We start from the raw sequence: 25017 nt of genomic DNA, 5'->3' as shown, positions 1-25017 counted from the left end.
CTCTCTAGGCCCTTCATAGCTAAAAAGAATGGTTTAAAGTACAATAATTACCATGAACTGTCAAATCAAACTGACCATACAGCATGGTCAAGATATAAATACAATAACAAATACTCCTCCTAAGTATGAAAGCTTTATTCAAATGGTCTGAGGGAATGGATAGACAGAAAGATGGAGACCATTACCCTATCCTTGTGGCTCAATGCTTGACAGGACAACTATGTGATGCAAGGTTTTAACTACAAAAATTATTTGTGATGCTAGAAATAGAAATAGTCATTATGGTTGAATATCTTTTTTATATTTCTAATCATAACAATTTGACATTCGTCAATTGACAGGATGTTGAATGGATAGATAGGATCAGCAACATGACAAACATAAAACAAAACTTCATTTGTGTACATTTCATGCCACTTTCACACAAAATCAAACATTTACTTTAAACAAGTTTCACCAATTTTATTTGTCCAAATTTTCTGATTTTTTTTCCAAATCTAAATCAAAAGTTAATATTTCTTCTCCATCATTATATTTATTAGATAGTTTTGTTGTATAACTATAATTTTCCTCACAGGAATCTTGAAAAGTTCGAAAAACAAGTTTACGTAGAGGAATGATCTCTAACTTAATCACATTTTGTAAAGATATAGAGATTGGTGCATCATATTTATAGAAATGCTGATTTATCAATAAAATAACAACTATACTGATATAACATCTCTGAAATGACACAAAATAGAAATAACTGACATTGAATAATATTTAAAGGATTAATCTTTTCTACAAAAAAAATGTTTTACTTAATATTTTCATCTATGAAAATAAGCCCCTATTCTAGCCATTTGGTAAATAATTTCCCAATAAATATCCAAAACTCTTAACAAAAATTTCCCATATCAAGGCAAAAGTAAATATTTCATAAACTTTCAAAATATAAACTATTGCATTTCACATCATTACATTTAAAAAAAAAATTTTTTTTATCTGAATTGAATAATTTCCTATCAATTTATTTATTTATACTTTCTTTTTTTTTTTTCATTTTCAAAATATTTTATTACAGTTTGAACATAATTTAATTTCAACAATGTCAATGTTTAGTTTAACACCATTATTTTCTTCATGAAAAACATTAGCCCCGTAAATATTTAAAATTCAACAAAAATGTATCAAATATAACATATATAATTAGGATTCTACAGATGTCTAATAAGTATAAAAAGTGATTCAACATAAAAAGAAGAGTGAATAATATAAAAGCCATTGAACATGCAAGCGCTCAACACATGTCATTAATCAGAAATAAAGAAAGCTAATCTTAAAATTCCTAAAAAATCATTTTAATATAAATCAGAGCTTAACCAGAGCTCTATGCAAATATAAATATTAAATAAAAGATAAGGTTTAATACAAAATTTATAAAGAAGCAAGCAGTAAATATTTTCTTCTATTAAGTTGATTATTGAAGCAATATGAAGCAGGAATCATATAACTATTAACTGATCTACAAATTAACAGGTGATACTGTACAAAGTAACAACTTTGGTATATCTAATGCTTTATTTTTTAAATCAAATGAAATATTTTATTTTAAAATGCAAGCTTTATGTTTTAGATTTTTTCATGGGGTTCTTCAATAAAATTTGAACTTACTAGTTAGCAAAAGATAAAATACTACTTTAACAAACTCTCCCAGATGCTCTAGTTATTTGCTAAAACAATTATAATGTGCGTTATAAAAGGCACAATGATGAATGTATGTTGTTAACAATCTGAATTAAAACAAGGTGATTAAAACACTTTTAAAAATTCCTTTTCTGTTTTATAAACTGTTGGAATTAAATATACAACTTGGGTCCTTCAAAACTGCACATCAACAACAAATAATAAAATAAACTTTTCTCAAAACATCATGTAAAAAACCATTATTCATTTAAAAGATGACCTACAAATCTCACACCTCTCAACAATAGACTATACAAATATCTCAACACTTTACAAAAATGTTGTAAAAATTAATAAATAAAATATGTATTTATATTAATAGGCCTGATATGGTCATCATAAAAGTCTGTTAAATGTCAAAAATATAAAACTGGCTTTGATTAATACATAATTCTAAAAGGAGAGAGTTTAAGAAAAAGACTAGAGACAAACATTTGTGTGACCATGATCAGTTATGTACAATTACAATGGGAGATAACTCTCCAGTATATTACAATTTGGTTTAATAAGCAGGTTGTGCTATATTACAAACTGTACACAATCAATTAACTCCAGTTAAAACAACACTAAAAAGTCTGCATAGGTAGACATTTATCACAGTAACCACCATTCTCTCGTCACCTTATTAGCGTGGCTTTAGTACTTCGAGTAAGAGGAACCGACCTGCAAAGATAAAATATATTTGTCAATTAAAAGAATCTTGGTTATAGTTAATGATACCATAGTACCTGAAAATTCTATTCTCTCTGCTTTTTCTGTGATCCAATCAAATGATGAATTGTTCTTCCAGATGAATTGATTAGAGTAAATACAGAAATAAAATTTAATACATGTGCATTACCATCAACAATATTATAAACAAGTTACAATAGCTGTTATAACACACCCGTTCGAGCATGCATATAAACCAAATCACTGAAAATAATTACAATATATATGAATCACATATACTTACAAATACTTATAACCCATAAATTTGATAACATCCTCTCTGTTAAATGTTTACAACCTTTTTCACAAGGAAAACATCTCCAATGTAACAACTTCATCCTCCAATTAATAATTCAAAATCCATTCCTCACTCACGTAGACTTGGGTCTTTGAGAACAATAAATTTGGTACAATTTTTTTTAAATGTTTATCTTATTCTGACTTGACATGAAACAGGTAGAAAACTAGAGGCTCTCAAGTGCCTGTGTCGCTCACCTGTTACTGTATTTACTGATGTCGGCCATCTTAGTCCGTAAGCGGGGTCATTAGACACTTTTTTAAAATAGATACCCTAGTAATGATTTTGGCCAAGTTTGGTTAAATTTGGCCCATAGTTTTAGAAAAGAAGATTTTTGTATAAGTTACAAAAATGACGAAAAGTTGTTCAATATTGACTATAAAGGACAATAACTCCTTAAGGGGTTCTCTGACAATTTTGGTCATGTTGACTTATTTGTAGACCTAACTTTGCTGAACATTATTGCTGTCTACAGTTTATCTCTATCTATAATAGTATTCAAGACAATAACCAAAAACTACAAAATTTCATTAAAATTACCAATTTTAGGGCAGCAACCCAACAACCGGTTGTAGGCTTCATCTGAAAATTTGTTAGGGGATAGATCTTATTCTGATGGACATTTAAATCTTGAAAGATTTGCCCTAAATGTCTTAGTTTCAAAAATATAAAGCAAAAACTGCATTTTACCACTATGTTTTAATTTTAGCCATGTCGGCCATTTTGTTTGGTAGGTGGGGTCATCGGACACATTTTTTAAACTATATACCACAATTATGATTGTGGCCAAGTAAATTTTAATTTGGCCCAGTAGTTTCAGAGAAGAAGATTTTTGTAAAAGTTACAAAAAATAACAAAAAAGTTGTTAAAATTGACTATAAAGGGTTGACTGACAATTTTAGTTTATCTCTATCTATAATAGTATTCAAGCTAATAACCAAAAACTGCAAAATTTCCTTAAAATTACCAATTCAGGGGCAGCAACCCAACAACAGGTTGTCCGATTCGTCTGATAATTTCTGGGCAGATAGATCTTGACCTGATCAACAATTTGACACATGTCAGATTTGCTCTAAATGCTTTGGTTTTAAAGATATAAGCCAAAATATACATTTTACACCTGTGTTCTATTTTTAGCCATGGTGGCCATCTTGGTTTGATGGTCAGGTCATCGGACACATTTTTTAAACTAAATACCCCAAGGATGGTTGAGGCCAAGTTTGGTTAAATTTGGACCAGTAGTTTCAGAGGAGAAGATTTTTGTAAAAGTTTACAGACGACGGACGCCAAGTGATGAGAAAAGCTCACTTGACCTTTCAGGTCAGGTGAGCTAAAAATTGCTAGCTTTAAATCTCATTTGTGTCTCAGTCTCATTAATATACGTCTGAGATATTGTACAGGTACCCTATACATACTTTAATCTTAAGATGTAGTATACAACAAATGGATAGTTACGGCAGTATTTAACCTCCATCATCATAGTAAAAATACTTTAATCACATGTATATATATATATATTCTTGATGCTTCAGGAGATACATTACTTAGTATAAACATTCATTAAGTTAATTTTTCCTTCAGAAGAAGATTAGCCACACCCTTAGTCTAAAATAAATGTGTAATAAAAAGATGCATATAGGTAAGATACACATCTTAGCAAAAACATGGTACTCCATGCATGTGGCAAATGTGGTCTGACCACACATTTATCTCATCTTATAAAATTTACTACAGTTCCTCAAAATTATCTAGTGCTCTACATTAAGTACACAACAAAGATAACTTTCTCTTGCAACCATATAACCCCAAAATGTGCTTCCTTTCACAGGAAATCATTGTCTTCAAAATCAACACCTCACTCCATATGCAATACAATTCTGATATTTTTCTAGGTAAATTTGTATACTAAAGTTTGAAGAAAAATGAACTTTATTCTAATACTCTCTCATCATGTATCCTTGACCCATTAAAATTAATATGTCTCATCTTCTCTTCATAAAAATTCTGATTTACTAAGTCTGTACTATTTTAACATCCTTTTGATTAAAAATCCTCAGATAAACCCTCATTCCCTGACCATGGAATCATAACGGATCATTATCTTTTCATGAAGAATTGATAAAGCTAGAATAAACTGTTATGTTTGTATAATTTTGACAAGATTTTGACTCATGATTTGATCTCTTTCCTCAAAATTCAAATCAGTTGTGCATTCTGAAACTCGAATCTATGTAAAACTGTCTTTAACATGTGGGGAGAATGGCTCAAGGTAATTGGTCTCTTTCAGAAGGATCATAACATATGTATATTATAGTATGTCAATTCAGGTTGCACTTTAATAAATTATTCATTTATTCATTCTTTCATCATGTCTACATGAAGGACTACTTGTAACTGATGTACACACATTTAATTTGTAAATTAACTGATATACACACTTTCCATTGGTCAATATAAGCTGCCATGCAGGAAGTTTGTTGCTACATATACTCTTTTTATCTAGTACAAGAGAATTCTGTCTAGATTATATTAATGCTTCAATGAACTCTTTAAAAATAATAATTAAAAAATAACAATTATCACTATTTTTAAAATAATAATTAAAATTGAGCATGTTAAATTCAGTCAGGTATTAAAAGAAAATATAACACTAAGAAGCACCATCAGAAGTCCCCAATTAAACAAAACAGTTATAGACTCATTAAGGAAGTTATATACATTTGGTCCATGTTACAACACCTACGACAACCACACAAGTATATATAATACATGCAATAGAAGATCAGCAGTGTTACAACAGAAAACAGTTATTCAACATCACTTTCAGGACTTCAACGAGTCCAATGGAATCATTTCCCCTGTCACTTAGTCACTTTGTATTTATATTCAATAAGGAATTCATAAAAATCTTCAATAGTATAGCACAATGTGTAAAGACACACAAAAAGAGAATTTGTTTTTTAACTTGTAACATGTCTCCACCCTTTGGTTACTTTAACTGACTTATTTTTTAGTTTAGAATGTCAATTACTGACTTTGATAAGGGAACTGACCTCTATCTTGAATTTCTGATAAAGATATGTTAAATGCACTTAAAAAAAATGAATAGTCTAATCATCCATTGACATCACACTTCTGTATTCAGTTTTAAAGATAATTTTTACAGAATTTGAACAAATTTGAACTTTTCAAAATAAGCTGAACATCAAGAAGAACAAGCAGCTGAGAGATGAAATAAGACCTGTACAGTGTCTGTAAATAAGTATGACCTATCAATACAATTTGTTGTTGGCTCTTTTTTTCTTTTAGTTTGTTTCCTTCCATATATCATTATTATTTTTTAATTAATTCCTTTATATATAACTTTTTATATATATTTAATGTTAAGGCTTCAAAGTTAATAATATATATATACTTTATATAAGAAGGTTTGTTACAAGCATTTCATGCTAATCAGATTTTTCTCTGCTTGAATGCTTTAAAGCAGTGTCTTAACCATATTGATAATAGACATTTAAATATTCAAATATGTATCCAAAAAATCTTGCATATCTATCAAGTTTAAATAAAAACTTAACTTAACTTTTATCAAAAGAACCATTTTTTTTCTTTTATTCTTTTCATTCTATACAATAAAGTAAATGAACACAACAATTTATTTATAAAATGAATTGTTTTTGTTTACATTCACTATACAGGTCTAATGTGGAGATGGTGAAGGGTTAAACATGTTAGTGAAACTTACTGTATTCATAAACTGATATTTGTAGGGCCAACCTCGACTGCTCGTCAGGCCCAAGTTGTCACTGGATGTCTTATTACGAAGGAGGTAGTCGAAGGAGCTAAAGCACAAAAGTGACATCAGAAATTAAAGGAAGAGAAACATTCAATGTTATTACTCTGACAAAGACACAATTACTCAACAACTTAGTACGCCTTTAAAGTGTTCAGCATGATTTAAACCTAACACCTTACAAAATAAATGTTCCTTGTGTCACTTTTTTGTTTCATTAATATTCTAGAAATAACTAATATTTTTTCTTTCTGTGAAAAAAAAAGCATCAAAAAAAAAAACCGTATAGGTTTTTTAGAATAGACAGAAAAAACATAAGACATTCATTATAATTTAATTCTCAATTCCATTTTAAGGGGTAAAATATGAAAAAAATGTTGATGACATCAGTCACATGACAAAATTATGTCTTAGTGAGCTGATGGATCAAAAACTTTCAGCCGATCAGAAGACTTGTTACATCCAAAGTTTTATCAAAGTAAAGTCAAAAATTTTAAATTACAAAAAATATTGTTAATTAAAATGGTTTTTTTTCACATGTGTTGTAAGATCACCTCTAAACGTTTATACCACATGTCATCTCTTTTTATCTTATATGATTTTCAATAACAGTCAGATAAAATACTTTGTTCAGTAGACCAAGTAAACAACAGTATAATGCTGAACACCCTATTGTCATACTAGTCGGTTAGTCCCTCATTATTTCTCTGAATGCAAAAGTTGTGAAAATGCATTTCTAATCTTTACAAAAAGTGTTATAAAAATCATGTGACAAATATTTTATATTAAGCATAGCCATGCAGCTAAGAAAAAGAATGAGAAACAAGTAAAAGCTATATGTGTACTCCAATCAAAATAATTGTATTATCAATCAAACTAATGGAACAAAACAAAAACTCGAGTATGGTTGGTTTTAATTTTCACAGTAAGATGAAACATTCACCCAACCGAAAAGCAAATCAATTATTATCCCCCTGGTTTATTCACCCAACACTTCACATATAAAATTATTAATACACATCAAACAATAAGCTTACTAATGTTTACCATGAATCTGTAAGGGGAGGTAACTACGGAACAAAATAAAGTAAATCTTGGAAATAAACACATTTTTCTAAAGACATAGTATAAATATTATGCAAAGCCTTAACTTGAAGACCATGTTAAAACGGGCCATAAAACTTATTGTTATAAAAGGCATGCATTATTTAAAGCATTTATGGTTCAAAAAGGATAATACTTTTTTTAATAATAAAAGATTATGCAAAACCTTTGTTGTTGCAGACTAATTTTCTTAGTTCATTACACACATTAAAAAAGAAAATTAAAAAAGAAATTAAACTATATAAAGCACTAAACAAGAAGGCGATACAGAAGTAGAATTGTCACCATCCATCAACCAGAAATAAATGTAACGGAGTGAATTCATTGAAATCTTTATCATAAAACCTTAAATATTGAATAATAGATTTTTTTCGGTAATCTGAAGAAATTGTAAAATAAAGCAAAACTATGAAATTAACCAGAGTTTACTACTCAAAATTACTTGTGCAAGCACTTGTGTTACAATATCTATTAATATTTTAACCAGCTGGTATGCTTGGCTTTGTATTCAGAAAGGTATATCAACATAAATTAATAACATTGAAAAAATCACATGAACTGAACTTATGATTTTTAAAGTACAAATATTTCATACATCTATTTTACTTTCCCCTAACATACTCAACTTTTATAAAAATGTAAAAAATATAAAAAAAAGACCAATGTAACAGAGAAGGTTCTAGCCTGTGTACACTCTTGGTAAATTTTATTCATATATCAACATAAATAATGGTTTTTTTTTCCAAATTGATTTTATCACAATAGTAGATTGTAGGTCAAAAGTCAAAAAACTAAAATGTTTCAAAATGTATCAGTCAATTTAAAAGTTGGTTGGCCTAATTGGATGAGAATGCTGCTACCAAATTAAATACCACGCAAGACCTATTCAAGGTTATTCAAAAGCAGTTTAATTGGTCGTGTGGTAATATATGAAAAGATAATATAGGCAATGCATGAAATGTCAATAGCTCAAACCTTCAGTCCATGTAAGCTAAATTCACAATGATACATAAAAACAAATTCTGGTAACACTTGTGTGTTACAGCAGAAACACAATTTGAACAAAGGAAAACTAAGTAACTAATGTTACAGAAATCAGATTTATTCTGTTGATTAAAGGTTAAACTTTCATTCATTCAATTCAAAATTTATCGGCAACTGAAAAGACATGTTTATTTTATCCTGCAATTCACTATTTTAATATACAATACAAGGATGCAAGCCATTTGTTATGATATCGGTGTAACATAAATGTTTCCTAGTACTGTATCTGGCTAGAGTTATGAAATATGTTTAAGGGGGGCATTAACAAGTAAACACAAATGTAAAAGTGTTATTTTGGTGACCTATGGTACAGATTGAGGCTATGTTGATTTCTTTGAAAGTATATAACAGCTAGGGTATAAAACTTTATGTGTTTACAAATCAAGAATTGCAAGATAAAAAAAATGTGTATATTGCAAGAAAATATACCATTTATTCATTATCTACAAAACCACTGAAAAAGCTGGCTTTTCTTAGAAATGAATTATTTATTTTACCATTTTACAAGATAAGTCTATTTAATACTTGATTAACTCTGTGATCATTTTTAAACACAAGTATGATTTAGACAATTTTTATCCTATCTAGTTTTAAAGGAATACACCATCCTTTACTTCAATTAAGATTACATTTCATTCAACAAAAGAAATAAAACCTAGCAATATCTCATGACAACAGTTAACAAAGCTCCAATTATAAATTATAAAGCAAAACTTAATCCAAACTGAAGAGTTAGCATGCGCTGGTGAAATAAATTAGCTTGACCAAAATTAGCAAACATAAATTTACAGAACTGTTGCCCATTAATGACTATACTGGATCCTACCTAGGGCCTACAGCTTTCCTCAGACTATATGTATGCGAGTTGAATTTTCTACAAAAAGGATTCATGATTTATAATATGTAACAGTTTGGGGGACAAAATGATTAGTATGACATTAAAAAATACCATATATATCATCTGTAAACTAGCCTAAAAAATATTTATGATTTTCATGTTATGATACTGCATCTGATCAGAATGAAAATGATCTGAGGTGTTGATCAGTTACAGAAATGTGAAGGAAAGTGCAGCCATTTTAAAAACTAAATTCTTTGTGTAGATATACTTTTTTAACAGACTAGCTGCTATGAACTGGAACAAGATTTAAAAAAAAATTTGAGTTCCACAAGTGCATAAAACCCAATTAATATGATAACACACAAAAATTAGAAAGCCCAACCGTGATTTAGTGATGACAAGGGAGGTAAATCAATTATATTGTTGATTTGTAATCACAAACCCTAGTTATGCCTTCTGACATATATATGAAACCAAAAATAGCACCATTGTTTGAAACAATTAGTATGACATTTTTGTAAATTGATAGATTACCTCCCTTTGATGATGCATGATGAATGATGAGTGATGTCAGAGCAACCTACCTTTTGGCACTGGGTGTAGAGCCAGTAGTATGCCGTGTACCACGTTTCATACTTGAAGAAGTATTTGTATGGTGGGTATTACTTGTACTGGTTTTGGAGGCTTTTAACGGCGATGAAGGAGTAGCATGAGCACTTTTTGAGCCGCCTGAACGATATGACTGTGTTGTGCCTCTCTTGTGACTCTTCAAATCATCATGCCTATTGTACAGAATATCATAGTAACTCACCCAAAATTTAAAAAAAAAGTTACATGACACCTGTTTCATTTGATACATCATTTGGGAACAAAATAATAGCTTTAACGTCTTCAACATGTTCAATATATTCAGGGTTTTTGTATTTGTTCTTGGTTATATAAAAAAAAAAAAAAAAAAAAAAAAATGATGTCTTGCTTGTGACATATAAAACTGCGTCTTTAAGGAGAACATAAAAAAACTCTGAGACAGAAATAAAGAAAAAAGAAATGAGAGTAAGATGTATCCTCTTCAAAGAGATACATGTAAAAATATTGCATATCAAAGTTCTTTTGAAATGTTAAAAATAAGTTTTTCTCATCGTTTGTGGTTATTTTTATATAAATTGGTTTTTTTTGTATTATACTTCTTTTACAATAGCATACAGCATCCAGTAATAGCACTAAAACTAATCAATATGCAAGTCTGTACTAATGATGTATTTTAGACATTTTTCTATGGTGAATTAAATCACTTATAAGGTATATGTACACATCTTTGAACATTATTATTGTCAGGTTGGTGCTATACATATTTCAAACTGGATGGTTAAGCAGCATGTGACATGCCTAGCCACACACATGACATGCAGTGTCTTAATACATACCCAAATGCACCAGTTGTAGCAGATCTGGCATGGTTTCTCCTCAGTACCTTTAACTGGTTTAATTTGTCTCCCTGAGTCTCTATCATACTGCCACGTGTTAGTGGGCCAGTGTACATCTATAATTAACAAAGAATCATCTTGTAATTAATTCAATAGTAATAGATATAAAGGCTTACTTCATTGATGTCTCACTTAATCACTCAGAAAATAATACAACACCCTTGCTTATTTTAACAGAAATATTTAAATGAATTTAATATTTGTATTAAGTAAATGTATGTTTTTTTTTCAAGCTAAATGGGCTCTTCTTGCAATATATATCTGTTCATGCAGAGGGATAGTAAGCAGTAATTAATCTATGAAACTAACTTAAAACACTGAGGAATCTAAAACCAATATAACCATATTCCCACTTAAAGTCAGGTGACCTTCTCTGCCTAAAATTCAAGGGATTAGATTTTACTCTAATTTGGTTTTATTCATATAAAACTAGAATAAAAATAAAATAAATATAATTACATCATCATCTGACTGATAATGATAATCAAATGCATCCTGTATTCTCATATCATCTACGCCTGACAGAATCTTTGACACGCTGTGATGACGATGTCTCGTACGATCTTTATCATTCGACTTTGCTCTGTGTAAATCACCCTGCATCCACATCCAAGATTGCTTCCTACAATAGGTTGTGTGGAAAGTTAGTTTATATTCTTATTCAGATTTTCATGTGTACAACATGTTCTGTAGATATAGTATTAGTTTGGTGTGAAATAAGTTAACAGTAATTGCTCACTCTTTTTGACAGACCACATAATTGTATTTTATAACCATATTTTTTTACTTGTGTTATACTTATTCTTTGGGTTGTCTTTTGTATACTTCTTTTCTTTTCTTTTTTCATATCTTTCAGGTATTTTTGTATTTTAGATATTATCCTAATATTTTTAGTACCTTGAAATCTTTATCACTAAAACAAGAATGTGTCCATAGTACACGGATGCCCCACTTGTACTATAATTTTCCATGTTCAGTGAACTGTGAAATTGGGAGTCAAAACTTTAATTTGGAATTAAAATTAGAAAGATAATATCATAGGGAACATGTGTACTAAGTTTCAAGTTGATGTGATTTTAACTTCATCAAAAACTACCTTGACCAAAAACTTTAACCAAAACTTAAACCTGAATTTCGCATTATCATTTTCTATGTTCAGTGGACCGTGAAATTGGGGTCAAAACTGTAATTTGGCATTAAAATTAGAAAGATTATATCATATGGAACATGTCAACTTCATCAAAAACTACCTTGACCAAAAACTTTAACCTGAAGTGGGACGGACAAACGGAAGCACAGACCTGAAAACATAATGCCCCTCTACTATCGTAAGTGGGGGCATAAAAATATATAGGTTCAAAGATCTTTTGGATTTAAGAAAAGTTTCCAAGTTACATATTTTGTCAGTATTAAAGATTTAATTTCATTAATATTTTATTTCAGTGCCTTAAAACCCACATCCCACAACTGGTTTCTATATGGCATGTACATTGAATGAGATTGTTTTTAATAGACTAACTCTTCTAAGAAATTTTGTTGTGGTCCTATCACAGATCCTGGTCGACATATTCTGCACCAAGCTATACATTCTGCTGCTGTGAATTTATAATGCTTCATCATATAACATGCAATTAAAGATCCAGTTCTACCTAGGCCAGCTGAAATTAAAAGAGTAATTTATGTTATCAAATAGCAATTAAATTATTTATACTTTTAGGTTAATCCTTAACATACATTTGATGGAACTTGACTTTTAGAAACACATTAACGATTTAAAGAGTTATCTCCCTTAACCAAGTCTACCCCCTTGACTCAAATAAAGTATATGATCATTTACATGCCAATCTTACCTTTACAATGAACTGCTATAGCACCATCAGCATTCTCAGATAAATCTATAAACTGCCGCACTATATTATCTGTAGGACAACTACCATCAGTGAAAAACAGATCGAAATGATCAAAGCCAGCATCTGTAAATCTTCTAGCATCGTATATCTTCTTATTTAATCGTACTATTGTTGATACATTGTGCTTCCGAAAATAAGGAAAATATGCCTCTGGAGCATGTAATGGATAGCCTGAAAGGATACAGAACTCTAAGTTATCAAGTTTGGGTTACACATTTCCTAGATAAGAAAATTAGTTTATATGATATTAAAATGGCTCTTTAATGTAAACAAGTCAAGATATCTTATATACTGTTTCATAACACTTTTTGTTTTAAATAACTTGAAGTAAAAAGTCCCATCAAATATAACTCTGACACAGTAAGGAGACAGTCTTACAAACTACATGAAAAACTCAATGCCTTAATTTGTTTATTTTCCTTACAAAATTTCCATATTTCAAATAATTTAATTCTTTTAACCAATGCTATTAAGAAGAAAACAATTTCAGAATGCCTTGACAAAATTTCTAGATAATGCCCAACATGACATGAACCTCTTGTAATAATTTTTTTTTCATAATTGTGACAAAATCTAGACAATACACACATTTATATATTAAATTTACCACTAGACAGGTCGTCTACACAAGATTTACCAATAACAGATGAAAAGAAGTTATACTTTTAATACTGATTAAATTAAAGATATCAAAAAATATATGTAGAAAGATCAAGGAAAAGAATGAAGCATGTTTGATACTTGATGGCTTACCACAAGCCAATATGTAGAAAGATCAAGGAACAGAATGAAACATGTTTGATACTTGATGGCTTACCACAAGCCAATATGTAGAAAGATCAAGGAACAGAATGAAACATGTTTGATACTTGATGGCTTACCACAAGCCAATATGTAGAAAGATCAAGGAACAGAATGAAACATGTTTGATACTTGATGGCTTACCACAAGCCAATATGTAGAAAGATCAAGGAACAGAATGAAACATGTTTGATACTTGATGGCTTACCACAAGCCAATATGTAGAAAGATCAAGGAACAGAATGAAACATGTTTGATACTTGATGGCTTACCACAAGCCAATATGTAGAAAGATCAAGGAACAGAATGAAACATGTTTGATACTTGATGGCTTACCACAAGCCAATATGTAGAAAGATCAAGGAACAGAATGAAACATGTTTGATACTTGATGGCTTACCACAAGCCAATATGTAGAAAGATCAAGGAACAGAATGAAACATGTTTGATACTTGATGGCTTACCACAAGCCAAAATGTAGAAAGATCAAGGAACAGAATGAAACATGTTTGATACTTGATGGCTTACCACAAGCCAATATGTAGAAAGATCAAGGAACAGAATGAAACATGTTTGATACTTGATGGCTTACCACAAGCCAAAATGTAGAAAGATCAAGGAACAGAATGAAACATGTTTGATACTTGATGGCTTACCACAAGCCAATATGTAGAAAGATCAAGGAACAGAATGAAACATGTTTGATACTTGATGGCTTACCACAAGCCAATATGTAGAAAGATCAAGGAACAGAATGAAACATGTTTGATACTTGATGGCTTACCACAAGCCAATATGTAGAAAGATCAAGGAACAGAATGAAACATGTTTGATACTTGATGGCTTACCACAAGCCAAAATGTAGAAAGATCAAGGAACAGAATGAAACATGTTTGATACTTGATGGCTTACCACAAGCCAATATGTAGAAAGATCAAGGAACAGAATGAAACATGTTTGATACTTGATGGCTTACCACAAGCCAATATGTAGAAAGATCAAGCCATCTGAAACTCCCAAATTTTACTGGGGAAATATCTTAATTAAGTCTTTTCTGGAGTAAGAAGTTTGTTTCTACAATATCCTATACCCAGCGGAAATTTCTTCATGTTCATCAGAATCTCAAAAGGCAGATTTATCAGCATGGTATGTCTAGGACTATTTAGATCTAAAAATAGAGAGAATTGGTGTGTAAACCTGGAGATGGTTAATACTCCTCTACAAGTGCCAAATTGATATCAAAATGTCAACTACCTAGACATTAGAATTCTAAAATTTAACAAAGCACTGAAGATGACACAACATTGTCACTATGCCAAATTGAAAAATCTCAACACCAGAAAGTGAAAAATCCAACAACTTGGGGCAATAATTTGATATTATATTTCTCTGAATTCAATTCTAGAGTGCGAGTATTAGCTGCCATGGTTTTCCTGCTAAAAAAATGCATACATGCTATTCATTATGTCACATTTATGTGTAATATACTACTTCATAAACAAATTAAACACTATGTATATACAAAAAGAATAACCATTTAAGGTTAGTATTGAATGATTTACACTACATGAATAGTAGATTAGCATGCACACAGTTTGATATTACTGAAACAGAAGACTACAGATTGGATAATAATAGTCTTGTCAAAAATGCATGCACATTTAGCAAGATGTTTTCACAGCAATACTGGTGTACAAATTTCTCTTTTGATGCTACCATGAACACTATTGAAAAAGCTCTGTGAATGATTTCTTTCATTTGAAATGGTTAACAATGTGCATATAGATGTTCATGAAAAAATATAGCACTGAAAAATACTACTGAAAAGTGACCAAAGAAGCAACAATTTCATTCCTAAGTGAAGATTATAATTTTTTCTTCAATTTTGAGACATGAATGAAAAGCAAGCATTTGAGACTAGCAGTTTTGATGCATTTCATACCATTGTCAATCTTGCTCTGGGAATGTGGACCACTAAAAGCCAACATTTTATTGGGAATGATCCAATTGAAATCCCCATTTTCTACCCGCTGTAGGAGAAACAAACATAAATAATAAACACCAATAGAAATTACAATCTATTACTTATAAAATAACATGCACATGTAATATGTTTGAAGGTAGGTTAACAAGTTATCATTTTTGGACTGCATCCGTCAATATCTTAAACATCAAATTTGATATTATTGAAAATAAAATAATTCTTTGCATTTCAAATGCTGAAACAGAATTTAAGAATTTCTCCAAACCCATCTGAAAATTTCAGTCATAATCCCCAAATTTGTCTTGAAAATGATAACTAATGAACAATAATATATGATTACCATACCTTCAAACATGATGTACACTGATACCAATTAATGTAAAACTGAAGCCTGAGTTACCCAAACTTCAGTTCACAAAACATGCTGTCAATCAGTTAACCATGGCTAACAACATGCACACATTCACCAAATACTTCAATTATAATGACAGCATGTTCAAACACAAAAACACATTTCAAGCCTACCATTTTCTATCTTGGTTTTAGGATGAGGTCCACAGAAAGCTAAAAATTTATTTGGCACTATCCAGTTGAAATCTCCATTTTCTACTTTCTGTAACATATAATTTTTGTGGTAAAAAAACTTAACATTTTATTGAAATACATTGAAAGCTGAAATCTTGATATAATAATGTTTGTGATGATATTGGGGTTTTTAAAATGTTACTAGCAATCTCCTTGTGAAGGCACTATGAAACTGTAACAATATACTGATGTCAAAAAAAAAATGTAAATAACTTTTTTAGTAGCAGCATTTCATTAAAATTGGTAATCATTGTAATGTCATTCAGTGTTGTAATTAACAAATAGTATATACAATGTCGCAATTAGCAACATTACAATAAATTAAACTTAAAAAAAAAAAAAAGATTTTTTAGTATTCATTGAAAGGATCTGTTCATATATAATTACATTATTTCATAATTATTGTGGTAGAAAATCCATTTACTAAACATAGCTCAACTGTGTCAGTGTTGTTAACTTTCTGTTGATGAGGATGCTGTCCTTCTTTAAAACATGCATTTCACAAATAAAAATAAACTCAGATCACTTGTATACTTTTGAGAAGAGGCAAGGAAGCAAATTGTAATAAAATCAATTAAACTAATATTCACCATGAGACTTTTGTTATCCAATTTCACATATTTTCTTAAATGTTGAGAGCCATTTTTTTTTCCAGTTTTGAGGATCTGTATAATTTGTTTACAAGATAAATATTTTACATGAAAGTAAAGCAAACTACAATCTTACCTCATAATGTTCATACTCATCAACATCAAAAGTATCAAAATTAAAGAATCCATTTGCCAGGGCTTTACTTAAACCATGTAAACAGTCTAATAAAGTCAAGTTATATGTACATGCACCAAAGGAGGCATCTCTGTAATATATAACAACAATTATATTAGCATAATGATTTAAATATGGAGGATAAAAAAATCATATACTCAATAAATGTATTGAAATTTAGTTTGTATAACTGAATAAAAAAACAGAAGCATGAAACCAAGATTTATTTGCTTACCCTAAGGTGGATAGTTGTCTCTCTTTGACAATTCTGACATATACATCTCATTTTCTTTTATGTAAAGTGCTTCTTTAACTTTCCACTTGAAATGTTGTAATTACCTTACAACAACCTTTGTTCTTACAACTTAAAAGTTGAATTAAAAATGCCTTCTATTATAGTCAGTTGCTTACATAAAAATTCTTATCAATTAAATTCTCCCTCATAAATTCGTCCGAATTTAAAACATTTCTAATCTATCTACATGGCGAAATAATAGGCAAGTCAAAATGTAGGTCTGGTTTGCTCGCAGTAACTTATTTTCTGTGCGATACAACATTTAATTATGATAATAAGACATTACAAATATATCCCAGCAAATACACATCTAGATATTCTAAACTAAATCATTATAAATAAATAAAAATAATATACTATGCAGAACGTGTTGTTACTTTGAAGTTACTGTGAGCACCTCGATACAAATTATCCAAGTATCTGACTTATTTACCCCACCCGTATTCCCGCCAATGAAATGCTCATGCAGTAATCACTAAAGACTTATATATAGATACTATCCAACCAGTTCTTCAAACTTGTTTTACAAACTTGTTCTACAAACCACAGTTACTAAAGATAGAAATAGATTAGGGAAATAGAAATAAATATACTTTCATAAAGTATCAGCCCTTACTTTCTAGAGTAGTGAAAATGTACCTTTTTTATTTCAAACAATCTTATGTATGACTTACCTAAAAGGAAGAAATGGAGGATTTGAACCAGCAACTAACGGCCGATAAGCTTCTTCTGGTGTTTTCTTTAAATAAATAACCTGAAACAAAGAAAGCCGATAATTCATTGAATGTTTTTCCTGTATCTTTAAAAAGGCATATTACAAATGCAAGGAAGCTGAGTTGAAGTCAAAATTTACATGTACTTTTACAACTCCCTTTATCACTAAGTCCAAAACCAAACACATCCCAATTACCATTCGTGCCTTTCATGCCTTAAGATGCAATAATTCATTAGAAAAGGTTTTAGTTCATAATATGCATTTTCAAAATATATTTATTTTGTTGAATTCCTGTTCTTTTTCAAAACAATGCACCCTTGCCTATTGACCCTATAATACAACCATTCCCTTATTATAAACCTTATGGTGATATAACTTTAGAATACCAATCTGTGAAATACTTACTGAATATGCAGAGATCAGAAATGCTGCATTTGCTCTCTTTCTAGCATCATAACTTGTATAATGTATTATTCTCTTCTTAGCTAATGAAAAAGACTGCAATAAAAGGAAAATTTATGAAAAATGAAAATGATAATTTCTTGCTTCATAAAACTTAAAAGTAAGATTGTGTTCAAGTTGTTTACCATGACAAATATAAGACATAGGACATAGTAGGAAGCAAACTTATGAAATATTGAGTATTAAACCATTTCATCAAAATAAAATGTGTGGTGAAAAGTTTCTTTCAGACCTCATACATGTATATATCATATCTATAACTGTTCCTTAAAATGTCTTAAATGTCATTATTATTTATTTACTTAAAAGGGGTCAACATATTTTCTTTTCGGTTATGTCCTAAATGTGCAAAGGTAAATAGAATGTTTTATCCTTTTCTAGTGTGCATTTTAAAAAACTTCTGGAGTGTCACTCATTTGTTTGTATTGTATACACTTAAGTTCAGTTTTTCACCCTTTTTAAACACCATAGATATCCTTATCGTACACATACACAAATTTAAGTTTATCATGGCCAATTAAATAGTGACAAATCTCTATCAATTCTTCAAAACACCTGTTTTTCTTATTGCAAATGACAAAGTAACAAATATTTGGCAACAGACTAAAGAACACCTTGGTTAATCCTTTGTACCCGAGGCAGGTCAAAGCCAAAGGTTACCTGGAACAAAGCCAAACAATGTTTAAATACCACATGACATTTGTATGACTGTAAACTATAAGTAAATGGATGAAACTTCTATCTATATTTACCAATATACCGCAACAATAAAACATAATGCATTGTAATTCATTTTAAATATAGATGATATGTGTATACATTTATTTATGAGCAAAAGTTTGTAAAATGTAAAGGTTTGAGCTTTACCCTCATTTTAAGTATAAATGAAACAGTGCAATGTTGTGAATGTACAACTTCATATAAACATGTTATTTAATACATCCTGGTACAAAATAATTTTACCTTTAATTTCTTGTTCAGCTTACAGCAGTATCTATATAGTTGTGCCAAGTTCAATGGCCCAAAATCAGCATAAAAACTGAAATATTAAAAAAAAGAAATCAAATGCGATTTGTAATCATCAGTGCATTTACATATGTTTTTAAAAGTATAGAGACTAAAGAGGCAGAAATTGTGTATTAGTAGTAATGCAACAAAGTTTTTCTTTGTTAAGATATTTGAGAGCATCAAATTACAAATGCACTTGAAAAAACTTAAGTTTTCATAAAAGCAAATTTGTGTAAGAGTGTTATTTAAGGTTTATCATTTCATAGTTTTAGTTGTAAATTACAACATAACAACATTGATTTTTCTTCCTCATCTTTTCTAAGTATATCAATTCATCAAGACAAGGAAACAGTGTTCATTTCAAAAATAAGTTGTTTTAAAAAAGGTAAATTTTCATCACAGATAAACATTTTGCCCTGTTATGACTGATATTTTGTTTGATCTGATAAGAAGGCATATATATACATTTTTGTAACTGCAATATATAATATCACACCAACTCTACAGCACATATGAAAACAATCTTTTATATTACAAATTGTACATACTGTACATTAATTGGTTTTCTATTATTTGTGGGATACCAATATCCCTGGATTGAGTGAGTAAAGGTCAACTACAAAATTTAAATATACAACAATGTATACATTTTGTACAAGGAAAAAAATTAAAGGCTTGTCAACACTTTTAATATCCACGTTGATCCATGAAAATTCAATTTTCCTCAATCTATAAAACATGTACACTAGTCACTTGTAGTACTGTGATACTAAAGACTATTTATCTACATGTGGGCTACGTGGAATCTATGTACAGTTTTCAATGCTAAATATACATGTAATTATAAAAATATTAATATTGACAAATGTGAATAGAACTATACTTACTTTTCATAAATCAATTCATCGTCCACACAGAAGTAATGTGTATGTGCTGTAGATCTTGGTTTGGCACGTAATGTTGCAAAATACAGTCGGTCTGAAAAAATATGATAGATATCACCAATGGTACATAGTAATGAATCAAAGCAATACCAATCATTTATGAAAATGCGCTAGCTTTAGTCTTTTAAGAAAGACATGTATTCATCATGACAGATGGACAGAGTGATGAATGTAATGCAAACCTTAACATGCTTAAGTCCTAATGACTTTGGCATAGGGGACTTAAAGCCAATTTCATAGTAATGTACAAAAAATGTGCTATGCATTTTTGATTCTGAATCTTAACTTGAAAACTAGCTATATCAATTTGATTGTAAACTATGAAATGAATTCAGAACTACAATCATGACAATATGAAATTTGTTCAGATTGTCAAGTTGCAGTTAATATTCATGTATTTACTGCCTTACTTGTGATTCAATATTATTTAAAATTGCTGTACTCAGTGTTCTCCCCAGAAATTTTGGATAGCATCACATTTTGCGTAAAAAAATATATCATTCTGATAACTGAAACATAGATCTGAACGTATTTTTTTTCAAAATCGTGATAATTAAACTCGCATTTTTGTCCATTCTTAAAAAAAGCATTAATAAATGCACGCAATAATTTCTGAATTTATATCATCAGTGATCATGTGGCATAGATTTATTTCATGTAACATCTTATGTTATACTCGTTTAAAACAAGGGATGCAAAAGTCAATTTAAGGGGGCTCGGGTGTCTTCCTCCATCTTGGATTTTGATGTACAGTAGCAGATAACTTTGGTCTATATTTTTTATGAAATGTGCAAATTTTGAGAAGTGTGTGTAATTTATGTAAAAGACTTTTCATCTAGATATAAAAAAATGTGTGTTTTATCATAACTACAGCTGTAATTTCTCAAAAACACCTCGTGTTTTATAAATTTTTTTCCAACTTTACCAAACAAGAGGAGATAACTCAGTTAAAGTGATTTTTATAATAGAAAGTGTGAATTCACCTATTTTGATATGTAGCAAAAAAACAAGTTCGATGACCCAATCTTTTCATTTTCTTATCTGAAAGCATGTTATAAGAGCTATCTTCTCACAATTTATCTTGAAGTTCTGATAGTAGGTTTTCTTTTTATCACTTAAAATATGATTTTCCATGCATCATCTATACAAAATCTGATAATTTTGCACAACCTGTAGCATGAAAAAAAGTCCTGTGATCCATACTTTATAATACATTTTTGAAAAAAGCATAATAAAAGCTTCATTTTGACAAGTTATCAAAAAAATTCTACCAATTTTAATTAAGACGCCCAAGCCACTTTAAAAGCATGTATTTCACATTTTAAACTTTTTTCTTTTGCATCTGGATATAAAAAAAAAAAATCTAAATGCTCATTAGCATTTGCTAAAACATAATTCAATAATGCAATCAATCATCTATCTTGATCAGGTGTTCTGATGATGTCCGGAGTGTCGATGTACCTTTACAAATGATTAGCAATCTTTAGACAGATATCCCTCAGGGCTTAAAAACTGAAACAAGGAGGACCTATTGGATATCTGACCGTGCAGGGGCTTTTTAGCCAGTTGAGGTTGTTAATAACTTCCATCATCACTTTTCGGATCAAAATACAAAAAGCCTAAGGTTTATGCAGTTATGTGTCTGATGCAATTGATAATTATAATTCCTAAGAAAATGGTGGTGGCGAGAGAAATGAAAATAAATTTTGACAATGGCGGGATTCATTTAACCATGCCAGAAGATAATCTAACAATGACATGTGGTCATTTGATGATGGCGGAAGATTTTGACGATAGTGATGCGCCATCATACAATGTAAAGCATGTCATGGAGATCCCTGATTCACTGGATTGGCTTTCAAAATCAGTTTAAAAGATCTCAACTCATAAGAACCTTTTTTTTAATTTGTGTCAGACTTTCAAAACAGTTGTTATTAATGTACATGTAGCATACACATCAAACCAGATGGAAGGCTTCATCAATTGCAAAACAGGAGATTTCAGAATGCCAGATGTGGTGCAAGAAAATCAGTATTGTTGTATATGAATAATACAGAACCCTCCCCCTTTTTAAAATCTTTTCAGTTTTATATATCATCTAGAAGTAGTTAGTCCTGAAAGTGATGTTTGTGGTAAAACGTTTAATTCAAACAGAACAGCAAGACGTGGAGATTATGATTTCTCTGAATGAGCATTTGCTGTTACAAAAAGTACACAAACGAGAGGGAAATCGCCATTTCGTTGCAACCTTGTCAAGACTTGTTCTGGCGTTTCTGTTTTTTAATGGTTACAACAAATGGTAATTATACAGAACTTTATTACTCACCTTTTATAAATTCCGATGCACTGCCAATTATCTCATTTTCTTCGGCCATAATTAATTAAAACTGGATTTATTAAAAGTAAATAAAAACCTCAATCGATGGTAAAATTTCCCCAACGAAATCAATGTTGTCTCTTCCGTCTCGAAAATAGTTTAAAATAAATAAGTCTTTACAAATAAAAACAATAAAAGTACGTTTTGGGGGCTACCAATCCATGAATGGTTAGATCTTATACCATTTATCTGCCTCAATTCACAGTAATTAACAAGAAATTTAACACCCCCCTAGTTCATTCCGTAGTCGACGGCCATGTTTGAAATAGACGATTAGCTTGCAATAGGTCACATGACAGAAAATAGCCAATTGTAATAATGCCAACAATTGTTGGCATAGCAATTTAAAATTTTAACCAATGAAATATTTGTTTATCCATCAAATGGAAACATTGACATGTGCCCGATGTCAAATGGTGTTGACATGACAGCTGCGGTTATCATTCTTATTGTCATCTTTTCCATTTTAACTAATGATACATAATTTAGCTGATTATAATTTTAATTACATAACATGCATTTAACTGTATATCATATTATTGTCCAAAGACAAATGTATTATAATCTAGTACTATATTTATTATATATATTTATATTATGAGGGACATTATAATATTGACATACAATTAGCAGAGACATATACTACATTGTCTCTGCTATTAGATATACTGTTCCCAGATAATATCTTAAATATCAGAACCAGGTGATTATATTGTGTCACAAAGTATCCATTCATTATCAATATACAATTTCTTGATTTTAAAATTAATGAAGGAATATTGTAAATAAGATATACTATTCCTTGATTTAAGACATTTGATATAAATTGCCTAGATTATTGTGAATTTAATTATGCCGTTATTAATTCTTGGACTAATAGGTAGGTATACATATATCATCTTCAGACGTCCAATCTAATAAAAAAGTAAGATAACAAAATTACCGAACTCGATTGAAAATTCAAATCAGAAAGTCTGCATGGCCCCTTATCAAATGCCAATTTAAAGATCTAGAGCTCACACAAAGCATGTAAATTGAAATGGAAAACAACTGTCAATTTCCAGAATTGGTACAGGCATTTGATCAAAAAGAATGAACAAGAAAAGTAAAAGCTGTTGGCTATATACTGACTCTAGTACGACCTGGCTGTTATCAGAGACATATAATACAATTGTATATATATGTCTTTGCTGTTATTGAGAACGCTTCTGCTATATGGGACCCGCCTACCAACAAAGCAAACATTGACACACTAGAACTTATTCGGTGGAGAGCTGCTAGATTTGTCTATAATGACAACCCATAACGTACACCAGAGGATAGCACGGCACTACAATGCTATACGAGCTAAAATGAGCCGGATACATTATAAACAGACGCCTTGATAATAGGCTATTCATGTTCTATTGTATTCAGAATGAGATGGTAGATCATAGATATCAACCAGAATACTTACCTCAAAGGTGGCGACAGTAGAACTCGTGGTGGACACAAGGTTTACCACTTAAAAGAATCACTAGTGATGTCTACATGAACCGTCCTCCTTTCCAAGAACAATCATGGAAAGGAATACATTACCTGACAAGGTTGCTGAAGTGGGATCAGTTGATGATTTCCGCTCAGGGCTACATACAAAAAAAATGAATACGACTAGACTTGGCACATCTTCCTATATCTATTGACGATTGCACATAATTTTAACCGTATCAATCTGATTTTATTGTAAATACTATATTTTGCCGTAGGAGACTAGATTTGTAATGTTACTATGCGCCCAAGAGTTTAAACATTTCATGAAGGAACCCAACTCTTATAAGAACTTTGTTTTTAACCCGTCATGTTGAATTTAGGTTGTATTTTGAAGATTGAGAAGAAGAAACCTGGTTCTGTAGCTATAGGCAAACCTCTCACTTGTATGACAGTCGCATAAAATTCCATTAAATTGAGGACAATGTGTGAACAAATCAATCAGATATAATAGGTAAAAATGTCAAGTACCGCAGTCAACACAGTATTATATTCTTTAAAACACTGTAAAACAAACAAATATGTCAACAAAGAAGAACAAAATGTTACTACACAGACAAAGCACATAAGAAAAAACGAAACGAAAGGCATGCATCCCGGCAATGTGTTGTGGTGTGGTCATTTTGTGTATTCTTTACTAC

At 30.3% G+C, this 25017-nt stretch overlaps 1 protein-coding gene across 7 annotated transcripts; it reads right to left on the bottom strand.

Annotated features, from left to right (window-relative positions):
* Positions 1 to 279: 279 nt before the first annotated feature.
* On the bottom strand, positions 280 to 23135 carry LOC143053359 (dual specificity protein phosphatase CDC14A-like). Of its 7 annotated transcripts, none has more exons than XM_076226183.1 (15): positions 22799 to 23135; positions 20416 to 20506; positions 19484 to 19559; positions 18464 to 18556; positions 18018 to 18097; positions 17010 to 17139; positions 15657 to 15744; positions 12854 to 13084; positions 12523 to 12661; positions 11463 to 11625; positions 10944 to 11059; positions 10104 to 10301; positions 9505 to 9552; positions 6483 to 6579; positions 280 to 2391 (listed from the first exon to the last, which is right to left on the bottom strand). In XM_076226183.1, exons 1-15 carry the CDS (start codon positions 22845 to 22847, stop codon positions 2365 to 2367), a joined length of 1626 nt encoding a protein of 541 aa, XP_076082298.1. In that variant the 5' UTR covers positions 22848 to 23135; the 3' UTR covers positions 280 to 2364. The 7 variants fall into 7 exon arrangements, with proteins under 7 accessions (XP_076082298.1, XP_076082297.1, XP_076082303.1 ...); XM_076226182.1 differs by lacking the exon at positions 15657 to 15744 and adding an exon at positions 16224 to 16311 and having other exon boundaries at positions 22799 to 23134; XM_076226188.1 differs by lacking the exons at positions 6483 to 6579; positions 15657 to 15744 and adding an exon at positions 16224 to 16311 and having other exon boundaries at positions 22799 to 23134.
* Between the last annotated feature and the right edge of the window lie 1882 nt (positions 23136 to 25017).

Source organism: Mytilus galloprovincialis, chromosome 1, assembly GCF_965363235.1.
Source record: "Mytilus galloprovincialis chromosome 1, xbMytGall1.hap1.1, whole genome shotgun sequence".
Classification (NCBI taxonomy): domain Eukaryota; kingdom Metazoa; phylum Mollusca; class Bivalvia; order Mytilida; family Mytilidae; genus Mytilus; species Mytilus galloprovincialis.
This window is presented reverse-complemented; position numbering and strand designations above follow the sequence as displayed.

What these genes read in the sequence shown, in the direction of transcription:
- LOC143053359 (XM_076226183.1), bottom strand. Translation starts at nt 22,847, where the DNA reads ATGGCCGAAGAAAATGAGATAATTGGCAGTGCATCGGAATTTATAAAA. An exon ending in TGCATCGGAATTTATAAAAG is followed by an intron (nt 20,507 to 22,798) that starts GTGAGTAATAAA and finishes ATATTTTTTCAG; the next exon opens with ACCGACTGTATTTTGCAACA. An exon ending in AGGAAAGCTGTAGGCCCTAG is followed by an intron (nt 6,580 to 9,504) that starts GTAGGATCCAGT and finishes TTTGTGCTTTAG; the next exon opens with CTCCTTCGACTACCTCCTTC.